The sequence below is a fragment of the Echinococcus granulosus genome (genome assembly GCF_000524195.1).
Source record: "Echinococcus granulosus chromosome Unknown EG_S00029, whole genome shotgun sequence".
Classification (NCBI taxonomy): Eukaryota; Metazoa; Platyhelminthes; class Cestoda; order Cyclophyllidea; family Taeniidae; genus Echinococcus; species Echinococcus granulosus.
This window is the reverse complement of record NW_020170409.1, coordinates 193,195-212,835: the sequence shown is the minus strand read 5'-3', so window position 1 is coordinate 212,835 and position 19,641 is coordinate 193,195. Positions and strand designations below refer to the sequence as shown.

At 42.3% G+C, this 19,641-nt stretch overlaps 1 protein-coding gene across 1 annotated transcript; it reads right to left on the bottom strand. All coding sequences in view use genetic code 11, as the record gives it.

The window, feature by feature from the left end:
- Nucleotides 1-1,151: 1,151 nt before the first annotated feature.
- On the bottom strand, nucleotides 1,152-19,600 carry EGR_04556 (hypothetical protein; the record flags this gene model as incomplete). Its single annotated transcript, XM_024493805.1, has 6 exons — nucleotides 1,152-1,254; nucleotides 5,553-5,752; nucleotides 7,719-7,808; nucleotides 10,728-10,867; nucleotides 13,157-13,236; nucleotides 19,536-19,600. 6 exons carry the CDS (start codon nucleotides 19,598-19,600, stop codon nucleotides 1,152-1,154), a joined length of 678 nt encoding a protein of 225 aa, XP_024351733.1.
- Between the last annotated feature and the right edge of the window lie 41 nt (nucleotides 19,601-19,641).

Sequence of the window (19,641 nt, the reverse complement as noted above, 5' to 3'; positions counted from 1 at the left end):
TTATGTCAGCTTTGTCAAATTTATTCATTCCCTCTATGAGTTTGTCTAGTGGTCAACATTTATCGCCGAACTTACTTATTTTCCGTATGCAAAAGTTTGATGGGTGATTTAAGTGTATGCTTTTGAGTTATGGACCAGAATGTCCCTCCCATAGTTGATAACGCATTGTACCCAAAAATGTTAGTGATGAACGGCACCATTATAAGAAAACTGCACTAGTTGATTTTGACTTAGTTTCACATTAGATGCAATATTTTAAATAATCAACTTTCTATTTTTCTTTTATTGATGCGTATAGTATTCACAATCCTTGTCTCATTCCGGATCTCACTTAATCTCTTAACTTTTTGGGTCTTGAATTGAATTTAAGACCTTTGAGAGCCGTTTCTGCCCTCAAAATGTTATTTAATTCCCCTTTAATAAAGTTTTGCAACATTGTTTTAAGTTTGTGCAAACAGAACTTTGGTAATAGCACATTCTCAGTGTGGTGCTTTGGCTACATTGTTGCCATGGCTGCCCTAGAAGATTCCATCCTTCAAGTGCGTAAACACAGTTATCAGTATAAGTAGCGATAAATTCCAAAAAGAGAATTGTGATAGTGAAAGTGAGATGAAGTTTTCTCTTCGCAGACCATTGCCATTGAGAATCCGGGATGGACGAAGCGAAATCTTGGTGGTTTGACGCAATTATGGATGGACCCTCTTTTATTTCATAGGCCTCCACTCACTTTAATTTGATGTATCAGTCCTATCATTGTCACAAATTGAATTTGTTTACGCCAGATCACTACCTGATACGGCATTCTTGGATAAGAAGGCATCAGCTCTATCCATAAAAGTTTATCCATAAGCTCTCCTGGTCTCCAGCTCATTCGCTATTTTGCCAACAGGGTGCAATCAACAGTCAGGTTAACTTTGATGAGGCGTTGTCCGCTAAGTAGACCTGGACTGAAAACAACCCCCTTGCTTTGAATCAAGTGGTCACGAACGCCCTGAAGAGCTTTTAGGGGCACCAAAAACATTAACAAATGCGAGGACACAGTTAACGGCCAAACCATGGCGTCTCCGTCTTTTCCCATACCCCATTTCAACTCCTCTTCTGTTGCAGGTGTTGTTGAAAGAATTTTATGCCCCGACCATGCCGTGCACGCATTAATGGGAGATATGTGGTGAGCAAAACATTTCTCCACTATTGTTGAATTCATGTGTTGCATTGACTTCTGGGTTTACTGAAGCATATTTTGGTTGAATTGAACTTTGAATTGAAATGTTGAACACAACGGGGAAGCATAATTATTATCGATAGTAAGACATGATGTGTATGGCTGATGAGTTCCCTGCAAACCTTATCGGGTGCCTTCAGAGTTCCTGCCGTAATCCAATCCTCTTTTGCGTTTAATCAGTCCTACTAGCTATCAGCACCACAGCCTCTACAGTTTTAAGGAAGTTTTTAAAGAAAATAGATTAAGTAGTCTCAAGTTATTTCAAAAAAAAATGTTTATCGGTTTATCGGCATGAGAAAAGCACAGAAGCAAGGAGGAGGTTTACTCTGTACTGTCTCGAGTTTCCCCGAAGAAGATTGTAGATGTAATGCCCGGGCCGAATTTGTATTGCCAAGACCAAGAGCTAAACAATTAAGACATTTCGTATTTAAAGCGAATCAGCGAATCAACGCTCCGTAGGTTTTAGCCATAAAATACCCTACCGGGGGAAATCACACACGTAACTGTGTCAAGTAAGTAACCTTTGTCTTTTAATCACTTTTGTCTGATGGGGTGGACTGACAAAGGGTTTCTAGGCCTATTGCCAACTAAAATATCCAAAATGATAATGTCTTTTTAGTGAGTGACCTTTTCGTTCCCGAGATTGCATTACTTAAAGCGTGAATTTAATAAGCACCGTAGATTATGCCATATTTGTTTTACTTATACCTCGACTTCAAGTAACTAACCTCACAGATTCTTTAGTTGCATCAGAAAAACCGATGCTTTCTCTCATGAGGGAAGCGGTTATAAACCAACGCCCCCCTGCCCTCTTGCCAACTTTGGATGAGGAGTCACTGATTTGTCTGTAACTGCATAAACTGAGATAGGCTTTTATTTTGCTTTAGTAGTGGATCTGAGGTTGCATCAAACTAAGGATGGATGGGAAACAATTTCTAGAATGTCAAACGGAATCAGCAGTAGCTGCTAAAGATGTAACCAGGAGCATGCATTTTTTATCAGAAATCGTCGAAGACTCATCCAATAACTCATCGGAGTCCTATCGCCTTTAGGAAGATTAGAAATGTGCTTTCAGTATCATATTCTCCTAAATTTCATTAAATAGGTTCCTGGCTGCTTCCATTCTATTTTACGAACTGATTGCCCTCCTTACATGGCAACAGTTGAATCGCTCATAGTACTCTTTCTCATTTAATGATTTCCATAACATCTAGAGTAACACAAACCAACTTAAACCATGACATTTATGTGTTTTCTAGAATGCTTTACTAAATACCGGTTGGTGTCTTATTCGTGGTGTGCATTTAATGAGCGCCACAGCGCATGTCAGTTATACCGGATAAATAAATGCCGCTCGCTCTAGAGATGCACGTGAATGTAGCTAGGACCTACATTCCGGAAAACAGGAGATCAACCGCACACACCCTTCTCTCATGCAGCGCTTTGTTGCCAAGACCTACAGGAATTAAACGCATCTTTGCAGGGAAGAGGTATTTGACCACTTGAAGATGGAATTATTGAAGGCAACGAAAGGTGATCGCCAGGGATGTGGACCAAAAGGACAAAGCCCCTATGTTATCCTGTCGAAGTCGTGAACTCAACAAGCACCACTGATTCCAACGTGCCTGTTATATTTGGCAAAATCTAACACCAAGCTGACTATAGGGGATAGCTTCCATGTTTTTTGAAATGTTCATAAATAAGATTCCTAAACCCAACTTAGAAAAATCCTTGCATCTCTCTCGTTAAGCGGTGCAATGAAAACCACTCTGAGTCCCAGATATCCTTCAATCACAACAAATCACTGAGATCAAGGCAGCACGTAATTTTTTTAGAAAATTGAAGATATCCTCAGCTAGGCGAGGTGAGGTGGTGAAAGGGTAAGTGGGGCTGGTGATGAACCTCTAGACTAAACTTCTGCCGTGGTCTCTCCAAGCGCGAAGTCCATACTGCTGCCACGACAATCGCCTGAATTGTTCATCCGACCCTAGCGCGTCTTTTGCAGTATTGATAAGTAATGAAGCCAAGTGTAGCCAACAGCATGGCTACGAGGGCTAGAAAGACACAAACAACCGCACATCTTTTGACGAATACCATTTTCAGGTACTCTCTAATTGCAATGAGGTAGAGTGTTCCGGCTTCGGCGGTAGTATGCTGGATGCCGAAAAGGGAGAGTGAGGGATATCCCACAGTGGAGGAGGGTAGGTGCCCAGGTTAGGATGATTAGTGACAGCGCATGCGTTCTTTTTTTACACAGCTACTCCATTTGATCCAGGACGGACATCTGGTGGGGATGGAATTCGTAACTTACCTACCAGAAGTCGACGCGTGTGCAAACATGGGGGGAAAGGGATAACAATATAGTCACTCAGTGCGATGTGTCAGACGGAGGAGGAATCAAACGCGTGGGTCACCGGTACCGAAAGATTTCAAAATGTTAGCGAAAAAAACTCACCCAAATTCATTCGGGTGTACATCAGTCGAAGCTCACGTGTGTGGATCAGTGATGCGAATGCAAGGAGAATGGTGACAAGCACAAGACCGATGACTTTAGCTCTTGTCGACAGTGTAATTACACTTCCCCTTTCCATCCAGCATCGAATCAGAGGCGTTCTATGGTGATGCAAGCAGGGATCGACACAACACCACGTTACCACTGTAACTCGTTTTGGGTTTCAGTGCTTTGACGGATTGAACTCTTGTTCCAAGCTTGAGGTCATTGTGCTACTTGGAGAGCTTTTCCCATCCATGTTAATAGAGAAAACCGCTCTCGATTTGAGTTACTTTGTGACGGACTGACAGAGCGTTTCCCAAAGAAAGGCACACTACTATTACTTTATGGAAGCGCCTGCATTGACTGAAGAGAATTCATTTTAAATTCCAATATTTATTAAAGAGTAGTAAAAGGTAAACAACTGCAAGATTGCATGGCTTTCTCCTGAACCACACGGTTTCAGGCTAAAAATTCTTTTACCGTGTATCACGAGAGCAAATACCGGTGAAAGAGAAAATGAGTAATGCGTGCGCTTAAGTAGTTGAGAAATTTGGGGGTCTCATCGGTAGAAGTTTACTATAGGCAAGTGTATTCAACGAATAATCAAATTTCAAGGTCATTAGTTAAGCACTTTGGACTGTCTGTGCTGTGTGTAACATGTATACTGCTTGTTTATCTCTCGGTTTTGGATGCTCTACCATTGTACCTTCGTCTGGTGGTCTGGCCTCTGGGCCATGACAGTAGCCCTTAGCTCTTCCCTACACCAGCAATACACATTCTGTCCTAGTATTGTCATCATTTGTCTTCAGGGAAGCCTTAAGGCTATGCATGTGATGGTTTTAGAAGATGGCAGTCGAACGAAATCCGATCTGACCGTAGCAAAACCCACCTTATGATGGCAATCTGATCTTAGTCCATACAAAAAGAAAGGAACACTTCCAGTTCACCCTGCAAAATGGTGCCGAAATGCGTAAACATATAAAAGCAAGAAAAACGGAGCATGTTGTTAGTAATACAAACTATTTTGGGAGCAAAACAAGCCACCCTCACAGTGCCGCGTATCGCCGAGGCACCGAAAAAACGGTGCAGCAAAAGGCAGTAGTAATAGCTTTCTGGCTTAACCAAGGTTGCGTTAAAAAAATGTCTTAAAATTCAGGACCTGCCGCATACTGCAAGAAATAATTCATTTCGGCCGTATCCAGAGTCGCCAGGATCTTCATAAAGGTAGCTTTTTATTACTATGAAGGAAGCGTCTACATTAACGTATAGTAGTCCTTTGGGCTTTCCACATTAAGAACCCTGATAGATCCAGTCAAAAGACGCGAAACTTTGCTTTAAATGAAGCAGAAAGCATTTTGCCGGTTGAAACATCTCCGACGAACACAAAGGCTTAGACTCCTGCACTAACACAGGCCCTATTCCGGACAAAGGCCAGTTTTCACCAGGTTGGTAGCAGTTTCCGTTCATCCTTTTCTTGACCAATCTTAAATCAAACAGATTCCACTTGCAGAGCGTGACTAACGTGTACTTCAAATTTTATAACTCGTAAACTACAGTTAACCAACCTCACAATAGAGCTCGGACATAAAAATGAGAAATACTACTGAAATTCTATTTAATCGGCTGCACAATGCAGGAATTGTAAAGGGCTCGGTGTTTCACTTTCCACCACTAACATCATGCAATTGAAACGAGCAGAAGAATTGGAAGAGGACGTGATTTATTGGGTAGTAGTAAATAAAGGAGCACAGGTATCACGGTTGAAGCTTGTCCAGAGTACGATCCCACCTCCTCGGGGATCGAGAGTGTCCATCCAGCACGAGGCTAGCTCTTTACGACCGCCCCTCGCCCAAAGGTACATTCAAATGAATATACATTAAAATACATTCTACGAGAAGGCAAAATATATGAGGAAAGGGGATTATCACTATTTTTTTTATTCGACAATTCAATTTCCAAACACTGGCGTCATAGTTGACGAACGGAGTAATTTCTAAATATTGAAGATGATGGTTGAGGGTAAATTCAACTATATGCTAAAGTGGATCGCAAAATCAAAGCGCGCCTCACTAAGTAACTTCGTAAGACAGTGTCCAGAAGGTAGTCTTGTCTGTCGGCAGGCTCTGTCCAAGGCCATTAATTCAACTTCTTACGTTGCCAGGCTGGCCAGGATAGGTATTTCTCGTGAGGCAAATTACTAATGCTTATTTCTGGTAATGAAAAGGAAAACAATTTTCGACAGTTTACACGATTATTCGACCAACATTTCCTGCGGAAACTAAAAGTGAAATAAATGTACACTAGACTGCATGTCAATATCTGATGCTAAATGATTTCCTCCACATTTAAATGAGTGCTTATTCGTGGCCTAAAAGACCCAAAGTTGGTTGGAGGACTTCCAAAAGGGATGCGTTTTAAGTCCCCCCAACTGATTAAAACTGGCGCATTCAAAGCATTATTTTAATTTGCCACCGGAAGCAAAGATGCTATGAAATGATGATAAGACGTGCCCGTTGAGTAACTGATAATATAAAGATCGGACCGGTATTTGTCCGAGCCATATTGCTGGGCCTGGAGACTTCCCTATAGGCGAAAGACGACATGCTACTCGGGCAGATTAGATGTATTTGACAGTGGTGGAGCCCGTTACCAAGCCAATAAATCAAATAAACAACCAAAGTATTACCCTTTTGAGCGTCGTACCCGCCGCTCCCCTTGGTCAACCTCCCGTATCGTCCGTCACCGTAGTCATGGAATTTGCGTGTAACTGAGTAGATCTTTAACCCCAATGTCACCGATCACTCTTGACTATTCCCCTGGATCTAGGGTTTCGACCTGTTTGGAAAACTTTATTGGGGTACAGGAGAATGTGATATACATCACGAATGTCCATCGCTAGTATTAGGAACACTGCCCTACAAGCAGTCGAATAACAAATGATTGTATTTACCATTGTTCCGTAGGGGTAGGGCTTTGCTTCTATTCCTAATTGTCACTTTGTTCTCACTTCTTTGCTGCCTAGCCATTTACCCAACAGGGTTACATCCAGCTAATGGAGGAGTGAAGAAGGTATAGCGAGTTCACCAAATTGACATCTGCATGATGGTACCGCAGACAGCTCCCTAAAGGAATTTCCCTGATGGTTCGCGGCTGATATCGCTTCAGTTGTGAATGATCTTCCACCAGAATACGGGAATGGGTTATTTGCCGAGGACAGAGGTCACTTCAAACCCTTCTGTTAGGGATCATCACTGATTACTCCATCCACAGTATATGCACTTCTTCTGCCACATTGAGGTTTATTGCCCAGTAAAAGAAATCAGGATGTTTGTCCTTCAAGACAGAGTTGGTTTTCCACCGCCACCAGTGTAGCGCCCCAAAACTACCCTGAAGACGAAAGAGGATATAATGCTCAAGCAGAATATGTATTATTTTGTCGAGAAGGGCTGGAAGCCACTGGTTTGACGCAGAGGCCAGCCCACCCGGCGAAGGCACAATGGCAGAGCATCTAATTGGGTCCTTACCAAAACCGAGGGTTAAACAAGTAATCAGAGGATTGCACTCCGTGGTTAAAAAGCTGGCACATTTACGGTATTATTCTGACCTGCCACGGAAGGAGGAAATGCCTGCTAAATGACGGGTAATATAAAGATAGGACCACCATGGTGCTGGGTACTCCTTCACGTAAATGATGCACATATTTCCAAAGTAATAAAACAAACTTGACGGTGCATTACAGATCTGTAACTACATCTGAAAGAGGGAGTAAAGCCCCATGAGATGCACAAATGAGTTCAAAATCATCCCATAAGAGATTTTGGGGTATAAAAGACAACTTAAAGAGCGTTTTGAGTAATTTCACAAATATTGTTGTCACCTTGACAAGACACCCCATGACAGCGATTTTGTGTGCAGTGTCTTGTGCCAGCATTGTGCAACAGCAAAACTTTTGAGAACCCATTTTTTATAAGGCATTTTTTTTGCCCTCTTTGGTGAATTTACTGAAATGATGGGCATTATATCTTCAATTTTTGGTGCCCATTGTGTGCAAATAGTTTTGATGCCTCTTAATTCGACTGATGTTGCAGTATTCTGTAAAATTTACAATGCATTGTAGCTCTCCGCAGCGATTTAACAGTTCCAGCTACGATATTTTTTACTATAGCTCTCACACGTACTGACGCTAGCGAACGACTACCTGGAAGTCGGCAGGTGGTTGTGGTTCTCCCCTTCCTTGACGCGGTTTGAGAGGCACACGACCATCGTCTCCCTCGTTAGCCCAAACACGATGCACAAAACGCCTCGGTTTCGGGAATAGGAACGATAATGGGATAGCTTGTTCACTTGGCCGTGGCTTTGCAGTTCAAGAAACAACACAGATGTATCTGTCTCTCTAACAATTTGTGTCTTTTCTAAATTAATTAAAAGGTAGAATTGGTGTTATGCTCTTTTAATGCAGAGAAACATCAGCAACTCCGCCATAAACACATATTTGTTTTATTACTCAAATATTAAAACGCCCTTCAAATTATGGACATCAAACAAGTGTTTTGTTGCTTTGACTCCTTCAGCAGCTTTCAAAATCACCAGAGGTTTAAGGTAGTTCCTGGTTTACCGGCTCTCTCTCCTCGACACTACGTAAATAAGGCTTTCGCAAGTGTTTTTTACATCGTAAATGATTTAATATGGAAGAAGACACTGATACAGATTGCCTTGATCTCATCGTATTTGGCTATAATGGTAATGCTCCTTCTCAGGTCTAATTATTCCATCAAACTGCACGACATTGAAATAGCAAATAAATTTGCCTGGTTTGGATAATGCGGCACTGTCGCGGTGCAAAACTCACACTAGTGGAGAAAAGTTCCGCCAGAGGTGTAGTTGTGCCAAAGCCTTTACACGCAAGCGGTCGAGAGAATGGCGGCAAAGTAGGCAGCTTCCACAAAAAAAACAGTCCATCTCACCTCCGCCTCCTCTGTTTCCCCGCCACATGCGCCGCCCTTCAAAGCAACCAAGCAACTGCCAAACACCTTTTCAAAATGGCTCTTTTCCATATCATTTAGTATCAGTTTTAGAACATTTTTGTCCGTATTTTACTTAGATTTACCTCATATCATTAAAAACATTGTTATAATTGTTAAAAAGGGCAAAAAGGCCTTCCGAGTGCACACAGACAGGCGCAGACAGGGGCGCGCTTAAGAAGGCATCCTTTAGACAGATGAAAAAGGACGGTGAGTCGCCAAATGGCCGTCGAGGTGAGTGGCTAAAAGGTGTGATTTGTCTGGAGAGACAGAGAACAGTGTAACTATTCCCAGGGGAGGGGTTACTTTGCCCGTGTGCCCAAAAATCCCACCCATTTGCCGCCGACTCTAATGACGCCTTAATTGAAGGCATGTAGCCTTATAAATTTTATGGACGATGCGTGTGTGTCTGTGGTCGCATTTATGTGTGTGTGTAAATACATTGTAACGAAATTACACAATAGGACATTGACAACAAGTTTGAACAAAGTCGGCCGCAACCACACCCAGTCATTCATTCTCTCGCTACATTCTGACCATGAAATGCATCCCAATGACGGCTGGGACCGTTTAAAACAAAATTTAATTACGATATGGCATGCGTAATTGCCTATCCAGATGAGTGTTGCCGCGTTTCCTCGGTGAGTTTGTAGGAATTGAAGCCGCTATCGTTGGTCAATTCCGACTTGGGAAATTTCACGAGGCCTCTTGCACCGCAGCAAGACAGACGAGGCGGAGGTTTATGAACCACAGGATTCAGCGAACGACGATAGTCACATTTTCGTATTCCCCACGGATGGCAATTACTATCCACTTCTCAAAGTCCTGTTTGTCGTTTGCAAGTGCAACAATGCATTTCCGGTTCGTGTAAAAATAAACTCAAGTTCAGCAGAATTTTAAATACTGAAGCAGTCTTCCCATTTGACACGGCTGCAACCCAATCGAAAAGTGCAAGTAACTTTTCACTAACGTTCTGTTGCAGGACCTCAAGTCCCGCTTCTTTCCAGACCTCCTAATGGGAGGAGTCGATCTACTTTAAGTGCTTCCATTTGCGCCACCAACCTAAGGCTGTGGGTAGCGCTAGCCTGCCGCCCAATGCCAGAGGTCCGCGGGCAGTTTAATTGCCCGGCTCACCTGACTCCTCTTATCAGGGCGGATAATGAGCGCTTGGGAGAGGAAATAAAGCAAATTATATGCTCTGGGACTTTATGCGCAAAGCTGGATTGCGGAAACCCTATCATTTTCGAGAAGTGTATCATTGTAAATTGGATGGGATCTGACTAACATCTCCATTGTGAATGTTAACGGAATAGGGCTAGATCGTGGTAGAAGTCGAAGTAGTAGAAAGTAAGTGAGACAAAATATTGTGTCATTCTAAATTCTTTGCAAGGAGTTTTAAATGAAGGTAAAAAGGTGCTTTTGACTATTAAGTGTCAATTGAGAGGTTTCCACGCCTCATGTACCTCGATTTGAATGGCAAGGGCCTAAGAAGGGTAGTGGTTTGTCTGGTCTTCGTATGCCATTTGGCAAGCAGTTCATTTACAGAACTATCGCCCAGGGAAAAGATGACTGTAGTGTGGACATAAGACACACCATTGAAAATGAAATGGCCTTCTGTGATGGGAATTGAGGAGGAGAAGCAAATTGTCAATCACATTTGTGTTCAGCTTGACGTGTTATCAAAAAGGACGGTCACACTGGAGTGATGAATATTGAGCACGTAAAACATCCATTCAGAGGCAGAAATGAAGAGGAAACCGTAAAAATAACGCGTACAATAAAAAGAGTAATTAGCGAACCGAACGTTGGTGATGAGACCGAGAGCCTCAGGTTCAGCTGAGTGTGTGTATCGGGGTGGTTAGCCGCACCAACCGAGGGAGGGACACAAACTAGATCGGGAAACGGTATAGCAAGGAAAATGTAAGTGTAATGTACGTGCCCTCATTGTTAAACATAAATTGCATTGAATTAGATGGGGATAAGTACTTACAGACTTTTTGAACGTTTCTAACTCATTATTTTCATCCATTTTAAGATTCTCTTCAATGCACCACTGAAAATGTGACACAAAAACATTCCATTGATTCACTTGTTGTTTAAGATGAGCGTATTTTGCCGCTTTTACTGGATCTGCATTAAAATCAACCACCGTATTTTGGACGCGGATCTTTAGGAGTTGCTCCACTTTCGCAGAAAAAGGTGCTCAAACGGCTTCCAAGCCTTCCTGCCAATTTAGTGCAAATTTCACCACTGAAGACGCACTTCGTTGATTCGAGATTTTTGAAATGTCTAGAACTGCATATGGGAAGTAAACTTTCCTCAAATATTGGTACTTGTTTAACTGACAATAATTTTGAGGTCTTGCGTGAGGGCGTACGAAAGCTGGGTTAAACCTCGACTCTATTACTTCATGGATAGTTTGAGATGATTGCATCCACCGTTTCTACAATAGCTCCTTCCAGCTTCTTTTCCTCATTCGACCTGATCTCATCGCATGTATCCAAGACAAATAAGGCCTTTTAACTACTAAAATGTCCTGTTGGGATAGGAGTCCCCGGTTGTCGATCACTTTACCCCCCTGTCAGCTACATTCTGACCAACTTTTCGATGAAGTCTATCACTATTTCGGCGAACGAACAAATACGTGACTCCATAAAAATGTTTTCGGAGTAAATATTTTGGATAACATTGATGTATTTATGGTTTCGAAAGGCTGGTAACAGAGGAAGTTAAGCATCCTAACAGAATTTATTTATTTCGAGAAAGTATGGCATTTCAAGTAAATGATCGTAAGGCACTCTCAATAACCCTCCCTACAGCGAGTGAAATTATGAAAGATTATTTGAAAAGGGAAAGAAAAGTAAGGGGAGTTAATTACTTCCGCCTAGTAAGTGCGCTTTGCCGTAGACCCACCGGCTGCAGAATGCGCTTACCTGCGCCCATTCTTGGGACACTTGAACAAGCACACCAAGATCAAAACTGTTTGTCTTTTATCACAGAAACTATGTACTTTTCAGACCGGACACGCGGTTCAGCAACAAATCTCATCAAAAAATCCAAGCTTTGAACAGTTTTAGTGATTAGTCTAACAACGTCCAGAAGCCCTTCGAGTCAAACACAGAGAAGTTAGCTTAAAACAGGTGGATGCTTAATTTGTATGGGTGAACTGAAGCTTTTTTCTTTAAAAGAGTAGTTTGTGCAGTCTAGGTTAGTAAGCTCATCTTAGTAATCCACTTGGATCGTGTTTAAATGAAGGGACCATCTTCGGGACTACCTACAAGAATGGGTCCTTGTTCGACTCATTGAATTAAAGAAATTAACGACCAGACGTAATATCGAAACCAACCAGAGTTCAGTGCTTCAACAACTGCTTGAATAGGTCGTCTTGTGCTCAAAGAGCCTGGGTCTTAGCTAGGTTAAAAGGATAAAGGGTGATGCTATATATGGAAGGCCTTTCGGTTGAGTGTCCAGTCTTATTGTGAAAGAATGAGAGATGAAATAGGAATTAAGTGATGCAGGTAAAGTCATGCAGTGCATATATGGAAGTGATTCCGCGTCTTACGAGATCTTCAAGAGCTTAATCCAATAGATCCGTTCAACACATCTGAAACACAACTAACCAGAGGGATGAAAAGGTGAGATTTAGAGAGGAATAGAGTGAGAAAGACAGTTTGCTAGCTGGGCCGATTGATCGGGGAATGTAAGAAAAGTGAGGAAAAGTTCTAAGAGAAGTGACCTTGAAGGACTGCATCCTCCTTTTTTTTTACCTCATTCACCTGCACGTGTTCTATTTCTACACACCTTTTGAATGATTAATGCTAAAAGAGTGCTCTTCCCTTCTTTCCTCTCCCTTTCTCACTCCCTCTTGTTCAGCCTTCATCCCTATATCTCTCTCTCTCTGCTTGCACGTATCGGTAGACGGTGGGGTCACGCAAGACTGTCGGTTTAGTAGTTTGCCTCTAGGTGGGTGGCCATCTCTTGAGAGGGCGCTTTTCCATCATTTCGCCCTTTGGGACAGTGTTTAATGTGATGCGTCCCTGGACTTCGGCTTCCACTTGCGTCTTCAGCCAAAACCAGAAGCAATACCAACGCAATCACCTAGGTGACTTCATTAATCAGGCGGTAAAATGCAGTGTAAATTTCTCACTAAAACCTGTAAATGAAATTCTTTCCTGTGTTCACAGATCCGGGTCCTCTTCATTTGTAGGAAATCCATAATGCTCACCGAATGAATTTGTGCCAGAATTTTTGAAAGGGAAATCGGAACTTTCAGAGTAATAACCTCATTCGAAATGCCGACGCATCATTAGCCCACGAGGAACATGTTAAGAAGTCTCTGCATTTTGTGACTAAGATTTGGATGGGAAAGTAGTGAAAACTGTAAATATAAGTAATTACAGAAGCACCGCTACGTATTACTTAAAGAAATGCTACACATGGCACCATCCACAAATTCTCCAAAGGACCATCTCATCGTCGGTTTTGTTGAGTCAGAATTGCTGATCGAAAAAAAAACGTTTTAAGAACTCTGTAACTCAACTTTATAATTTTGAAAGAATTGAATCCGTTCGAAATACTAACTCAATGTTTTTGAGGGACGTTTAATTGTCAGCTTCATTAGCTCAAAATCTGTGTGGCCTACCAACACGCTCGCAACCAGGGTTGGAGAGGAAAGCTGACTACCCCAATGTGGAAAAAGGTTAAAAGTAAGCTGATCTAAAACTAAAAAAAAGCAATAATGCCCAGACCAAGGACACTTCGCATCTACTCAGTTGTGGTTTGCGTTCAACCACCCAGCATAACATCACGGAGAGCACATGACACACCTGTGGTTTCATAGACGAGTTAGAAGGAGTACTAATAGTCGCACTTTTGTATGCTTTGATAGTAAAAACGGTGACACCGCTCAGGAAGAGCATATTTGAGCCGTCTTGAAAAAATGCTGGGATTCAGGAAAGCTAAAAACGTTTAAAATATCTCGAAGCATTAATTATGCAAAAGACAATTTACCTCGTCGAGTTTGTTGAGTCACAAAGTACACACTTTGACATCTTTCAAAGGTGAACGGTACAACCAGGCGATGGAAAATGAATGAGGAAGTTTATGGTGGCGGAATTGTACATCGTTGTGGTCCATCCAAATGGTCTTCTTTTGGCAGTCTCATCAAAGTGTTGGAAATATTTAGGAAGTTACTTCCCACTGATGCGTGCCATATTTAGAAGACTCTCTTTTTAACAAAGATGCCCAAACTGCAATCAAACTGTTGTTGCGTTTAAGGCACAAAAACTAGGCGTTTGGAACAATCAACTACGCTTGGAATAGAAACACCCCTCAAACCCCAAAAGGGAATGCGATATAATCCATTTCAGTGCACCTAAAAACCCGCTTAAAAGTCAACGTGATTGTCCTTTTAGGAATGGAAAGCAACCTGAACTGACTAAGGTTTCCTCTAAACACTAGAGTTTACGACCCATTTCTTTACACATGGCTGAATTTTATGAATGGCAGATGACTTCTATAAAAATTCAGCATGATTAATGGTTTGTTGAAGTTTTATTGGCATGTTTACAACTTATCACGGGATTCCTACACAGACCCGTAAAAGGCCGCAGAACTTCAAAAAGGCGCGGAAGAATGTGGTTTAATTAGGAACCTTCCCTCTAGAGGCGTCTTAAAGTATTTCCAGTTATAGAGGTTAGATGGCAAAACTTCGATGGCTAAAATACTGAGATCCAAAGTAATTATCCACGTTAGTGTGGACCGAATGCAGAGCCAACACTTTGTTCAAAGCCAGACAAGAGCGTTAAACTAAAGCAAAATCACTTATTTTAATACGTTATTCCAACATTTATGCGAGATTTTGTCTACACTCCTCACAAGGGCACTAATTTTAATTTAAAATTATAAAGCGCTCGAAAACTTGGAGACACATAATATTGTATTCACAGTTCCCCCTCCCCCACCTTTTCTCCACTTATAACATGCGCAACAGCCGGGCAGACTCGAGTAGGGGGCATGAAAGGACTGAATTAATTATTAATTTGCTTATCTGTGCAAGTTGTTAACAGATTTTCTGATTGTGTGCACGTGCATGCATCCTGCAGGGGAAACAAATAAAGTGGGAGTTTACAAGCGGAAGCCCCTCCCTTCCGGAAGCGTCTGGCATCGACTCCACCCCTGCGCTCCCAGCTTGCCCTACGACCCCAAACCAGTGCAAAAATGTGAACACCAAACGCACATTTTTGAGTAATAGCATCGATTTTGGGGTGATTTCGTCCCCAGACCAAATCGATGAGTGCACTTATCGATTAATCTCCACCCAGTGCTGCGCTGATTGGCCCACAAATCGTGAGCTGATTGGTTGAGATTTTGTCGATTTGATTTGGCACCTTTTTGGCTAGTACCTTTGTTAAGCGTGATCTCTGTTATTTTTGCCTCCCCAAGGGTGACTTGGACCCTTGAGGTAATGTACAGCCCTTTTACTGCCCATTCATGATGTAGTGCTACTAGCGACGGCAACTTTGAGACAATTGAAAGTCAAATTCTACTTTACCTTCTTTAGAATACCTAAAAACCATTTTTTGGTTGCCCAGGGCAAATATGGCTACTTCCAGTGCTATGCTCATATATATATTCCAGTCTTGAAGCCGAACGGCGCCTCCGGTTCCCGTGAGCCCGGTACATTAATGGCGGTGACCAATGGCGTGTGGCGAAAGAAAATCTTGATAAGGGGTCCAGTAATTTCCTCCTATTAGACTGTGAGAAAAAAACCCCATGTGCCATTTCCACTTGCCATTTCCTTTACAAAGTCTTGACCATTCCGAAACAAGAACAGTTTCATTTTTTTCCCTTGAATTTCTTGTTATGCCTACAGCTAAACAGTGATGAGGGGAAAGGCAAAACCAGGTTTAGGCATACATTTTAGCCAACCCAAATCTCATTCAGATGGATACGAAAATTATTTCCTGTAAATATGTATTCTTTTCAACGAGCGCAGCTGGAATTGCAAAGAAATGCTTATCCTGTCTTGTTTTTACCATGTAAACATTTCAAGGATTTTTTTCACTGATAAAATCTTACTTTTCAGTGAACAGCACGATTGATAGTCACTGGGACGGGACATAAGAGATTCTTATCGCGGAGCATAAGGTGAAAAGAACCATTAAGGAGAGCCTAAATGTATGATAAAATCTGCCGCATTTTCTTCAAAAAACTTTTCTATTTCGTGAGTTGATAAGTTTAAATTTGGGTGATTGAAGGAGTAGCAGTTGACTACATAGTTATGGTTCTTTATGCATACACAGTGTAATTAATGCGACTAAAAGTGTCGCCCCGTCATCATATACCGAAGGACAAGTGTCCAAGTGGAACTAGGCCCTTCCTGTCGCCACTGCGCTCAACATTCGAGAGTCTTGACTGCATGTAGCGTTCTCGTCACCTTCAGCGCTACGGAGAAAGCGCTCAGAAGGAAAACCAGTAATACGGATTCAGCTGGTGAATAAAGCGAACTCCAGTTTAGACTTTCAGCACAGGTAGTGTTCTCTGTACTCTCAAGTACCACCGAGGCAATTAGATAAATGGCTGCAACTTACAACTTGAAGGGAAGCGGATGAGACAAATTTTATGCAATCTAGCGAAATTTTCCCCGGAAGGTAGGAGTTATGAGCCTAACCGCAAACATCGCCGCTGTTTATCCAAGTGACAACATTATCTTTTGTTCTACGCTATGCCTTAAAATATTCACTTCATTATTCTGAGGGATCCTCAGATATTTTTGATTAGAAAGCTTATAGTGGGAGAACTTTTATCACTCGGAATGCACCTTTGCTCCACGAGTGATGGAACTTGCGGTGTAACCCAGGTTGGGAGGATCGGTCTGTATGGTTGCGCTAGGTCTCCTCGGCAGACGTCAGCCTGGCCGTATTTACCGTAATATTTCTTCTGCCTGGTACAGGAGATGTTGAATGCTTGGCTCATTCCTTCTTTCAGTGGCAGTACGTGCTCGAAGGTATTGTTTGTTGCTACTTTTGTGCTTGGTAAGAAGCTATCGGAGGGTACTCCCATTTTACGATCTATGAGCACCGTCAACGGCGAAACGGCCGTTGACGAATGGACTGTAGCCCTGCACGCGAAAAAGACTCGTCCTAGACTTAAATCCCAGTCTTCTAGTTGTGCATCCCTCATGAAAGCCTTCAGTAGTCTAAATTTAGCAACAGTTCAATAACACACATAGATCTCCGAACCCAAACAGCAGCTCCTGAAACAGGGACCTAGGTGTAAGATTAACAGCCATAATGGCTTGCCAGATATTAATAGCTTCCCCTCCCAAGTGCATAAATTACCTGAGTTAGAGGTCATCAGGGAGAAAGTGACCTTTGGGAATACAGTTGCCGAATGCGTTTGCGCCGATGAGGTCATTCTGCGCCAAAATTTACGGAGTCAATTATGAAACACTCACTTCCCTGAGAATAACAAACTGAATTCCAATGAATTTACACCTGGCCTCCCAAATAATTGGAAAGCCATTAAAGTGGTAAGGTTTACCGCTATTAAGTCACTTCTTTTGAGGGGCAGGAAACAACTCCGCCTCATAATCGTGGCGGTTGACCTCCATTAGTTCACAATTTAAACGAATGGCGCTGCATTCGTTGGAAAATCAACGACGAATGACCGTTCAAGTCTTGAGCACCCTTTGAACTGCCCTTAGGGCTGTTTTGTAACACCGCAGAGTGACTATAATGTTTGCAATTACGTTGAAAGAAGAGCATGCAACACGTTGATAGATTCAGAGGGTGGGTGTTCCGTCGAGTGGCGATGTCATGCATCCGACACTTAACCGCTTGCAGGCATAACGTCAACGCCTCAATGAAGTCCTTTGTGGTTAAATAAACTAACCATTTACTACGCGAAAATCTAAACGGGAAAGCCATCTGATGTGGATCGAAAACCCTGTTCAAAACGTCAACTAATACCCAGTTTATTATGGCAGTAGAAAAAAAATGAAACATGTAAAGTGTAAACACTCGACACCTCATCGTACCAGGAGTTGCGGATAATTCGGGTGGATGCCTGAAGAGGTAGAGAGTGGAAACGAAGTGGAACGGAGGAATGGACACAGGATGCACCATGGGATGCTAAATGATTTTGATTTTTGAGGCAAATTTCCCTATGCATGTGATTGCTGCCGTCCACTGTCCAATTTTAGCCCACGCACTCCTAAGTGATCTTTGCAATGTATTGCTTGACAAATAGACCCGTCAAAATCGTGAATAGTTAATTTGCTTTGTAAACCTTTCCATGAGGATGGCAAATTTGCAGTGTACTTCTTGTCCCCGTCTGGGGTTGACGGCCATTTACTTAGACACTAGTGTACTGAGTGAAGCGGAAGATTTATTATGAGAAGCATGGAGAATGCGACTGGACACAAGAAAGTCAATGCAACAGGAGTGTAAAAGTGATTACTCAGATACTTTCAGCCCCCACGAAAGTGGTATGCAACTTTTCCCATACCACCGATGCTGTTGGTCTTAGGATCCTTCTATATGACTGTTTTAAAGCTACAGCTCAACTCGTAGGCATAGCAACGCAGTCGACGCGCCTAGAATGATTCACTAATCTTGATCCCAAATGAACAGTATCATGAGAGACCAGGACGGAGATAATGAGCGGACAGTCGGTCGGTATAAATAATTTACCTTAACTAAGCTGGCAAAATTGTGCCATGTGCTCTGATTGATAGCACTGCATTAGTCGTCGGTTTAAGACCGACCATTTTATGATGATTGGCACAATAGATCAGCAAGAATTCCAGGTGGTAGGGGCATTGGTTTTAGTTCCGCCACTATGTAAAATCGAGATTACGAATGGATGGTTACCTTAAGTCTGGAGAACTTTCCGGCGATATTCAGAGTGCTTAGTTTTCATCCCGTCATTTCACTTTGTGGATCGCTCTTGCTCCCAAAATAGGCACATCGAGAGATGCAAAGCGTATCCCCCAAAGCGCCTGTCTCCTACACTAACTTATCTGACTAAATGGGGTTGTGGCCAACTCGCAGATATCTGGTGCTCTATACTTTTGCATTGGCCATGCGACTTAGAGGCTAAGAGGAGTTTTGCGAAAGAGGAGAGCTCATGAATGATCTTGTTTCCTATTGTTCATGAAACTCAAAAAACATCTGCATTTAAAGGGTGTGGCATGATTTAGGTGTAATGTTGAGAATGGGTTATTTAGTGCCCATTTCAAGAGGAAGATTGTGCCAAGCTTGAGAATAACCCTGCCTACCTCCACTCTGCACTCAAATGGGTGAATTCTTGGGTGGCTAAGAACCATAATTTAAGGAATTGGAAATTTCAAGTTTTAAAGATCAAAGTTGAAAAAGTCAAACTCATACTTAGAGGACTTGGTATATCTTTGCATAACCATCTCAAGACTGTTCTGCAAAACAGGCATCCGTTCCAATGTGACGGTGTACATTACCTTTGTCTGTGCCGGCCACTGTGTTATTATTAAGCGGCATAAACAAACCCATGATGTCGTGGCCATGCCGCTTGACGAGAACTTTAGTAACTCTCCAGGCGCGTCCATGTGCTAGAGAGAATAGGAAAGTCCGCATTTTTGGCCATTCACATCTAAATGGTGCAGACTGTATAACAGCCTTACGGAAAGAAGTAAGGATTTCCTCTTAGTAATTAGCTCGAACAAAACCTTGGTGTTTGTCTCTGTTGTGGAATTTAAGGCTGCTGCATTGATCCGGCTAGCTAGCCCTTAACTATTGAGCTGATTTGCTTTTGTCCTTACTTTTCTTTAAGAAAGCCTTGGATTGGATAGACTAACCGGACTTTTGAATCTAAGTGGAAATTCATAATATTGCCGCCTTGACAAAGGCTAGAAGCACTTAAATCTC